Genomic DNA, 10,764 nt, shown 5'->3' with positions numbered 1-10,764 from the left:
TTTTAGAAAAATATTTGACAAAGAATTATGCTAGTGTTTTAGAAATATTCATAGTTCTGTTTACTATAAACACAGTCAACAAAAGCATTTCCTATCGGTTATTTTGCAGGTAGGGATTTTCTTCGACAACACTTTAGCTTTATCTGCATTTGCACGACAAATATTCAATAGGAATATTCTTCTTTTCTGTTGTGATTAAAGAATCAGTAATAAAGTATAAAGAATATATCTAAAAACAATACTACTAGCTTATGCGTTTGCTAGGTTAAATAAAAGTCAAATGGACTGTAAATTACTTTCTAGTCGCTGCTCAACTGATTTCTAATGCTACAATAAAAAATAAATTTCATGAAATATACTTAAGAGCTTTGTTTACTAACTAAACCACTTTATTGTTCTTGCAGCTTCAAATTTAATCTACCCTTCTAAGTATTAGTTATCCTTAAATGCCAACTTTCTGAGGTCTGTTCAATTGTGAAACACTAATCAAAAGGCAAACATAGTTCAGCTTGTTTGCAGATGTTTGCCTCTCCACTTACACACCACATTTGGATCATCTGTTTGAGGTAAAAGGTGGTTCTGGTCACAGGTACTCCAGAGCTTTGCTCCAGAACATTGTTGTAATCAAGTGTTTTATAATTTCACTAAAATATACTGTGGTTTTTATACAACTTTTCCTAGACCCTTTGTCAACACAAATCTTTGCCAAATATTTTTTACTTTCTTCCCCTATACCATAAGTATGTGGAGAAAGTATTGTTTTTTTCGTCAAAATTTTCGAGATTGAGTTTTGAGTGGATATATCCGTTAAATAAGTGGTTTTCAAAGTGATGTGTGTGTGTGTGGTGGTGGTGGTGTGTGTGTGTATATGCGTACAGAGCTACAGAGTAAACCTGTGGTCATATTTTGATGAAATTTGGTATGTTTGTACTAATCCATGGTATCACAAGGCGTTTTTTAATGTTTTGAAATTTCTTTTATGGCAATTTTTCTTTAAAAACCCATAAAATAACGGAAACCATTTTTTGGATTTTATAAAAAATGAAACGATTTTGATAAAGATTTAGTATGTTGTAGCCTTTTAAATTCTGACCAAAATGGTATAACATAAAAGTTACGGCTCAAAGGTTATTCTAAATGATGTTATTTTCCTATATATACCCATGAAATAAAAGAAAATCGTATTTAAAAAAAGGCCAGTTTTTGATTAAAATTAGTATGTTTTTAATCCTTATAATTTTTTAGCAACATAGTGCAACTACCTATTACTGTAAAAATTGTGGTTCAAAAGTTATTGTAGCTTATGTTATTTACCCATAAAATCCCATTAAAAAAAAACCAAAAAAATCTTCTGAAAAAAGTAGATTTTCCCTTATTCTTCTGATCTTTTGTTACGGTCCTTATCATTCTAAACAAAATAGGGCAACTATAATATTCAGTTATTCTTGTAAATATTACGGTTCAAAAGCTTATGAAATGAAACTACACATAGTTAGTTAATTCTCATCACTTACCCATGATAAAGGTTGTTGACTAGCTAATGGGAGAAAGTATGTGCCAGTTTGCTGGTACCGTTTATTAATTATGATATCCGGCAGTTGTATAATATAATCTTTATACGTAATGCAATAAGGGGTATATGTAACATTCCATCTGAACCCGTCCTACCAAACTGACTTTTTCAATTTAGGCATCATTTTAAAGAGTATCATCCAGCAAAGAAACGGATGGTAACTAAAAATGTAATTTCGTTTAGGGCTTTGCCTCCTAGAGTTTGATTTACTTATACAGTACACTAAATTAGGTTACATTTTCAATTAGGTTTTCCCCCCGAATTTATTGAATATATATATCCATCTTCAGGTTAAACTACACCTTCCTTTTAATAGATAGATTCGTTTATTTATTAGAATTATCAATTGCCATCAAATTTATAAATACAGAGCAGCTTAGATACACTAACACCAATAATATTATGTTTAATTTTTTTACGAGTGCAAAATAGTAATGCTTGTAACCTTCCCACGCAGGTTGTTATTAAAATACTTACAATTTGAATTGAAATCCTTACTATTCATACTCACATTACTAAACATTACTAATGTGTAGCTTTAGTAAAAAATTAAGTTATCTTATTTTTAGGAATGTATTGTAAGAAGAAAGCACAAATCGTGTAAAAACAAATCACTCTTGATTAAGAAAGGCTGACTACGAAAGTATTTTATAAACAGGACCATTTTGCTATTAAAATTTATTTACGGATTATTATATAACATTTATTATATATATAGAAACTATCGCAAAAATAAAAAGAATATTTAAAAGCCAACTAGCTGAATATCCTTTGCATAATTTGCTGAACCAACTTGCTATTCACTGGGGAAAGAACTTAAAACATTTGTATAGCAAGACGAGTATCTCAAAAAATTTATAGCTGAATTTAATTTCAAATTTGATTTAAATTTTTTAATTGGAGAGATGAACCAATTATTTTGTTGGTGAAAGAACACAGCATTGTTTATTTGTATTTCAAGATCACTTTGGATTACTAGTTTAAGCCACTTAAGTTTGGGATCCAACCGAAATTGAAACAAAACATTTCAGCCAAGTCATTGTTTTGTTGAACATACAAAAGGGAAGCAAATTGTAGAGCTATACTTGGAATACAAATTGCTCGATTTGCTCTTGCTGCAAAACATGTAACTCACACTTGACGATATGGTTGGTTTATGTTAAGCAAAGATTTGTTGTGATTTTTTATTCATGCCAAATTATAATTTTTTTGTTACAGCTTAAATTTTAATTAATGAATATCTATTCCATTGTTCGTAAAGGTCATGATAAAATTTCTTTTGAATGCTGTATTAATTTGTTATGTTTTAAATTGAGATATATCTTGCATTTTGTTCTCTTACATTTAAAATTAAAATCACCATTTCTAGTCTGGTTTACAAAGCCTATTGCAAAACTCTTGAATTCCTACCATACAAGTTTAAACTGAAGCAAGTTTTAAAGTAAAAGGTTACAAATGCCACAACCCATCGACCTCCTTTATGTACAGACAATAAACAAAATATTTTTTTTCTTTTCACATACTAAATATAAAATAAATCGTTAGGCAGGGAAAATTATTGAAAAGGCAATGACTCATTTTATGTTTATTTTAATCTTATAAACAGGGAATGTACAATCTGAATCATTATAAATTTATCGAATAATCCAAGGTAAAGAGTTTTTACAAACATCAGTATTTTTCTTGATACAAAGAGTTACAATCATTGATATGATATCTTGATATCTTCTCTACTGTTGGTTATATCCCTCTTGGGAAATATGACTTCTTCTAAGCTCGTGGGTTTAAGTCTTTTTCGTGATTGTTTCTAAAACTATATGATAAGTTTGAGAAGTCACTTAGTATGCTTTTTATTGATCATGTTTTCATGTATTTAATTGAAAAATTAATTTTCCGTTTAACTGAAAAACATGTTAGTCAATAGTGTCATTATTCATTACAAAATTCTTTATTATTTACAATGTTTCTGGGTTCACAACATAAAGCGTTTATAAGCCAACGAAGCTAAATAACAATAATGGTAACTTAACTTACAACTTATCATTAAACAAAGGTTAGTTAACTATTGTTGTTAAACTATCATCAAACCAAGCAACCTCAGTCGTGGATTGGTCTTATAACCTAACATTGCACACACAGTCTTTTTGGTTCAGACTAGAATAGGGTCAAAGCTAGCGATACTATTACTATGTACAAAACAAAAAAACACACATGGAACACTGTTAACAACATATTCAGTAAATGACATTTTTGAATGGGTGGTTTTTGTTGATGTAAACGTTTTGTAATTGAATTAATTCAGGCATGTCATACACTTTCCACTTAAGCTCAAATGATCTAAATCGATTAAAACCTACATGAATAGAAATTTTTTTTTTTTTTTAAATGTTGCTTTGCAGGGTAGCCAACTTTGCCAGAATTAACTAGGCCTATAAAATCTGGAATAGTTCAACCAATTATAAGACAAAAACGTGAACCAAAATGTTATATTAATCAAATGTTCAATGCAAGAAAGAATTACTAAATAATACTTAAAGGTAATTGGTCAAATATCCTTGAATGCAAACTCTATCATAATAAATTCTAATTTTATTGTAAACAATTAGTTATTATTCTCAAACAAGTCAGATTGCAGTTTATCAGAAACATTTTGAAACATAGAAACGATTAGTGTTTAGATTTAGATCATACTAGATTTAGATAAAACACATTCAAAATTAAGTTATAACTGAAGAATTTCGTTTTAAGAATGTTATAAAATACTGTATATACTTTTACATGTACGTCCAAAGGTTGAAATATTTCAAACCACTATATATTTTATATTCGTTTTTATAATTTACTTAATTCTGTATTAGTTTAATTGAATAATTTTAAATTTCATAAAATCTAGTGATTTTAGTACCAAAATTACAAAGTTAATCACAATGAAATTCGATAGTGTACTATACGCTTCTAACATTTATCTATAACTAACTAACTTAGTTATTAAAGAATGTTTATTCTGTATACTTTTAGATAAAGTTTCTAAAATATAATTCGTTCTAAGCTACTCCAATAACATCCTTTTTACATGAATATACAAACTATTAACACCATGTAAAAATATTGACCTATTGTTTTGTAGTTTCTGTATAAATGGTTGTTGAAATATTGTCTGTTTATCAGGATACAATTTCTTAAGGAACTACATAAAATGTTAACAAAGTGTTTTAATTGTTATTAATTATGTTGAAATACATGTTTTACTTGAACAAAGATAGCACAACCAAAGAAATAATTCTTAATTAGAAATTAATTTATCTTTTTTAACCGTAAAGAGAATTATTTTATAATTCATAAAGTTTAAAAAGTTTCCTTAAGTAAATAAATGGATGTCAATGGTCAAGCTTACTATGCATCATAGTATGAACTCCTATTACTCCTCACTTTTGGAATCACTATATCGGTTTGTTTCCTCTCAACGTAATCATCTTCTGTTTCATCGTCATCATCAGCAAACTTTATGTCATCCACATCATCGTTGTTTAAAAGGTCATAATACTCACCGCTATCACTAGGGGACTTTTCTACGCCGGTTTCCTTTTCCTTCACTCTGTAGGCACGATGTACTTTAGCAGGAGACACAGGCACTAGTTTTTCAACAAGTTTGATCCTCACTTCTTCCAGATCAGAAGTTTCTCTAAGACTGTAGCAATCATGAAAGCTTTTTTCACTCTTCGTATCTTCTATGTTCACTGGCGTTGCAGACCCAGAATCTTCTTTTCCTTCACTAAAGTCCGTTGTCTCTTTAACCAGGTCTTCACCCGGAGTCCTTTCCTTGAGCCCACTGAGGTCCTTCATTTCTGTGTCTTCGTTGTCCGATTTACCGATCAGTTCGTCATCCTCTTCGTCGTCCCACTGACCTGGTGCGAACGGAGGGATCCATAGACAGAAGGCAGGGTCCATCCCCAGAAATGACCCAGGCACCGTGCTCGCATTGGAGACGTTGTAGTCGTAATAGTCCATCTCCATCTCTCCAGCCAGACTGAACTCCGACCCTGCCAGGAGACGCTCGCGGTTCCTTTTCTCCTTTGTCTCCTTAGGGTTACTTCTGAGGCTTGACGCAGGGGAGGATAAGGCCTGGAAGAAGATTGTACGTTTGACATTTGTGGTATTTGCATTAAGTTTGACAATAGTGAAAGGAAACATTTTTAAGGTAACAAAATAATGCTGTACATTCTTTAAAATTTATATACCTCTTGATCGTATAGAATTTGATTGTAAAATACAGAATGATGATTTATTATTATTATTGCTTTAAGCTAATACTTTTAAGCATTTAATTTAAATTTTCCTATTCCTATTTGATGATTCAGAAAGTGGTTCATCTTATTCTTGAATTACTATGGAAAAATTCAAACAATTTAGAAAAATCATTGTAATTTGCAATAGTAACATTCTCAATACCTAAGGAAATTTCAAAAATACATTGGATGATTATTTAAACACACAACAGTAAAATTTAGAATTTGAATCATGTTTTTAAATGATATTTAAGATTTTGTAACGTTGCAAATCTTGAAGTTCTACATTTAACATAATTTAAGCTTCTCACTTAAGTTAACCCGCAGTTACTTTCCATTAGTTCAAGGAATCATTACTATTTCCAAACATAAAAAAAAACACTAAACTTATTCCTAACGACTAAGAGAGTTTGCCTTTATGATTTCAGGCAGGAATTCCGTAGGTTGTAAATTGCATCATGATTATATCAAAAATTCCCAAACACATTGACCTTAAGCTCAGTTCATATACCCACATTAGTGAGGGACGACGACACGCTGGAGCTGACACTAGGTCTGCTAAGTCCGTTGCTGGACCTTCTCCCTGGAGGTGGAGGGGAGAGAGTTTGTTGAGAGCTGTCTTGGTCCTCTGGGCTCTCTGGCTTTTCCACCACGGGGCTCACTGGGGACTTGTACCTGGGTGAGGAACAGGCAGAGGTATTAATAGAAATGTAATTGGAAGCTATGGGTTTGATGTGTAAGTGAAGCTCATACGTGTCGGACTTCACGACGAGAGGTACACTAACGAACCCTTATCATAACCACAAATAATTGAGTAATTGAGGTGTAATGACCAATTTCAGTTAAAAGCTATGTTAACCTTTAATATGAGGTTACACTTATTGTTCATTATTTAACATACGATTTTTATTTAAATAGTTGTTGAATCAAGCTATTGATCTTTCCTACCGCTAAGTGTTAACACACTAAGTATTGGAGGTAAGAAATCTCCTCAAGGTTTAAGCAAAATGTGTGTGGTTAAAAGTAAAAGTTTATCCAATTGTCTGGGTATCCGAGGTTGTTATACTTCTAACCCTAAAATCTGAAGATCACTGGTTATGTTTCAAGCGAGATCATTTCCAGAGCTTTGGATGCATTTTGTCATTAGGCAATTAGATATTGATGATATCCAAAACCCCACGTTTAATAGTAATTAAACAATGATTTGGATAATTCCCTTATGAAACACCTAAAAAAATTTAGATGTGTAAAGAATATATTTAGCAATAAAAACATCCATTCATGTTATCTAAAATTAAAATATTTACACACCACGAAAACCTACTTACACAAACTAAAAACACAATATTTACGATGTAAAAACGTTACACTATTCCTTGATAAAAGATTCTTACTTTTTATACGACTTGTGTATTCTGACAGCTTCCTGGTTGTGTCGTGGTGTACGATGCTGTTTTACATCCAGGCTGGTTGGTCTCATCTCCACATCAGCTGTTGAATCAGCAACTGAGACTCTGGCTTCTTGTTCTCCTTCCTTTTGCTCGTCGTCCCTGTAGCACAACAATATATTTAACAATCCTATATAATATATAAATACCATTAAACTTGTTCTTAGATGATGAATAAATTTGAGTAGACACTTACCGTGTGTTTTAAATACACCCAAACGTTTACATAGCAGTTTTCAGAACAGGTTTCGTAGGGATTTCGTACATGTCAGTTGAAATAGATATGCGTTTTAAATATTTTAACGCGTTTTCACCTCAACATTAGATACCTTTCTAAATCTTTATGAAAACACTTGGAAACGTTTCACAAACGGTTGAGAATTCTAATAAAGATGTAACTTGGCTTACGTCTGAGGAGAAGATACTCTACCTGTGTGATTCCACGGATGATTCCAGCTCCTGTTCCTCATCCTCCTCCACGTCATCGTGGTCTGGCAGCCTCGTGTGACGGTGAGGTCGGAACCTCCTGAGGGAGATGACCTCCGAAAGCAGAGTGGTGCTGGAAGTGGCTCGACTCCTTGCAGGAACCAGACTCCCCATGGACTCTCCCACTGTACCGTCACAACGTTAAGGTAAGATCATTTTATAAAAATGCATAAATGTTGGTAGCTTACATAGCATATGGAAGGGATGCAAACAGGTCTTCAGACAAGGAATTTTCTTTAAGTCTGAGATTAAATCATACAGTTAGTTGCTTGTTACAGCATTCGCAAACACAACATGGCAAATTTAAATAATTTTACAAAGTTATTAGACAAAACATTATTCAACTTCAATATAAAATCTTCCAAAATGTCCTAATTAATGTCACTACAAGGAAAATGTACCCAATTAAATATAGTTCATAAAGATAGTCCATATAGTTCCTGGTGTTGTTATTACGACACAGACTCTGTTGTCTACTCACGAGAGACGGCGAGTGACTCCAAGTCGTCGTGAGCTGCCAGCTGGTACTTGCGGTAACGGTGCATATACTGAGCTCCAAGGCAGGTGGAGGTGAGCAAAACCACGACCAGCAGTAGGATCACTGCAATGTGTACCAGCGCCAGCCGCTCTAGAGGACTGATGGTGGGACTCATAGACACCTCACTGCCCGAGGTTACGTTGCCCATCCGCTCTGTCGGGGAAACAGGAGATGGTGGATGATAATGGAAGATATACGAAAGGTAATGTATTGTTTGAAATGAGTTCAATAATAGTTATAAACTGTTTGAGTAGTTGAGTGATTTAAGTGCTAGCCTTCAAATTTGAAGGCTGCTTGTGTTAATCCCTTGTGAGGCAATTTTGGATGCTATTTGTCATTGGGCTATCAATTGAGACAAGACCAAGGTTTGACCCGTACCCTTAAAAAAATATAAAAACCCAATGGCGTAATCTAATATTAAATATTAAATCACACAAAATATACCCGCAAAATATATAACCACATAAAGGCATACATTTGTGCAATCTTATTATTTTTATGTATTTATTTTAATATTAAGTAAACATATAACACATTTAGGACCTTATCCGTTAATTTACTACTAGTATTTTTTAGAGCAATAGATTATTAACAATAGAAGTCGTAGTAAATTGAACTTTGTTTAGTTTAGGTTGGGTAAGGTTAGTATAGAGTTAGAAAAACCAGTTCGTTGGAAAAACCTAACCTAACCACATTCCACTAGTGGTAGTGACTTAACGGAAAAGGTCCTAAATTAGAACAGAAAATAAACAATATACCCTACTAAATTATAATAACTAAGTTAAGTTTACTCCTACTCCTACTGTCATTTCTCCTTTTATTGCCATTCATATATTTATATTATATGTTTACTACATATTTATATATACATTTTTATTATATATTTCCCTTACTGCATGACAAGTCACAAATGCTGATCAAGAAGTTTTTTATATATGTTGAATATTCACTCACTACACTGTTGCAAATGTCTTAATATTCAAACACCAACTCCTAATTAGTTCTATTTGTAGAACATAGTGGCGAACATTGCACAACTAGGTCAGTAGTACCAGAGTACATGTCAGGTCCTCTACTGTAATGCACTTCTAGTGTTCTGGCACATGTGAATTGAATCAGACATTGCAACTGAGTACTGCAACACCGGGTACAAAATTGTGTTTGGAACCTCTACTATGACACTGACTAATTAATACAAATGCTATTTATTCGTAAACAATTCATCATGAAAATACATTTAATAACTGTTTGGGTTATAAATGGACTGAAATCAACACGGTTAATAGTACAAATGTGTTAGACGTATACGTAAAGAGATGGTAGTGTCCATACGTTAAATTAGAATACAATATCAGTGTTCAAACCTTTATTAGTGAAGGAAATAGGTTTCAACTGTTGTGTAACGTAATATCAAGTAACCAAGTATTTAAATTAAATGCATGTCGAACTTAATAGTATGATCTAGTTTCAAATTATTAGCATGGACAGTTTGGTGTAGCTGATTTCCCAGTTGGGTAAACAGTACAAACAAACATTACAATGGTTAATGTACATAACAGGGGATCCAATTGTGTTGTCATAGTTCTTGTTTACTCTAGGATTTAGGTTTAAACATTGTATAATCTACATAAGCTATTTAAAAAATTCCTAATCAGTTATCTATTTCTGAATCAAAACGAAATAATTTAAATGCAGATAAAACGTCTTAATGTTTGTTTTCTATCCTGATTATATATACATGTAAGGTTAATAATTGGGAACCCTGTATAACACGGGTTATTTTGGAACCTGGATGTTATTTTGGAGTAATTCCATGAATGACTAATAAATAAAATTAATCTTAACATCTGCGTTGTATTAAAATAATAAAAAAAAAATACTTTAGAATAGATTTTATCATAATTAACTTACCTATTTGTTGAACGTGTGCCAGGAATCCTCCCCAACACTCCTCGCCAATCGCAGCCAACTCGTCAGAGAAGAACTCCAACAGGAGAAAGTTTGCCGAGGAGTTGATGATGGAGTGACTCCCCAGGACTCCAGTGAGGTGAGCCAGCAGGGTGGACGACAGGGAGTCCCCATCTCGCACTTTGAGCCACTGGGCAGAGCATGGGAGGCGGAACTGCTCCAGGGAAAGGCGGATAAGCTGATTACGGTCAGCCTAAAATAACAAAATTATTGTGTTTGCATTGTGAGTTCTAAATAAAAAAATAGTATTTATTTAAGTGTCTATTACAAAAACCAGTAGTTATGACTTTAAGTGTAATAAAAATATAGTTTTCTAGGGGCCAGTTTAAAGTCACTTACCTTCAGCTTCTACTAATGCGTTCACTTTTCAAATTCTTTCACTAGGTAGCACAACTTTTTAGTCAACATAGTTTTCAGAATTCATAGACTCGTGAACAATATTGTTTTTAAATTCGTAGTTAATGA

The 10,764-nt window shown here is 32.7% G+C and overlaps 1 protein-coding gene across 3 annotated transcripts in view; it reads right to left on the bottom strand.

The window, feature by feature from the left end:
- Positions 1–4,894: 4,894 nt before the first annotated feature.
- Positions 4,895–10,764, bottom strand: part of LOC128991874 (uncharacterized) — a 244,905-nt gene continuing 239,035 nt past the window's right edge. For all 3 annotated transcript variants that reach the window (XM_054415123.1, XM_054415122.1, XM_054415121.1), the window contains 6 exons: positions 10,243–10,492; positions 8,275–8,484; positions 7,738–7,918; positions 7,254–7,409; positions 6,375–6,534; positions 4,895–5,695 (listed from right to left, as the gene is read on the bottom strand). In XM_054415123.1, the coding sequence (XP_054271098.1) occupies positions 4,967–5,695; positions 6,375–6,534; positions 7,254–7,409; positions 7,738–7,918; positions 8,275–8,484; positions 10,243–10,492 (1,686 nt within the window). In that variant the 3' untranslated portion in view covers positions 4,895–4,966. The remainder of the gene's footprint in view (positions 5,696–6,374; positions 6,535–7,253; positions 7,410–7,737; positions 7,919–8,274; positions 8,485–10,242; positions 10,493–10,764) is intronic.

The sequence above is a fragment of the Macrosteles quadrilineatus genome, unplaced genomic scaffold (assembly GCF_028750875.1).
Source record: "Macrosteles quadrilineatus isolate MER2022 unplaced genomic scaffold, UCM_ALF_1.0 Scaffold_4__1_contigs__length_99947679, whole genome shotgun sequence".
Lineage (NCBI taxonomy): Eukaryota > Metazoa > Arthropoda > Insecta > Hemiptera > Cicadellidae > Macrosteles > Macrosteles quadrilineatus.
This window is presented reverse-complemented; position numbering and strand designations above follow the sequence as displayed.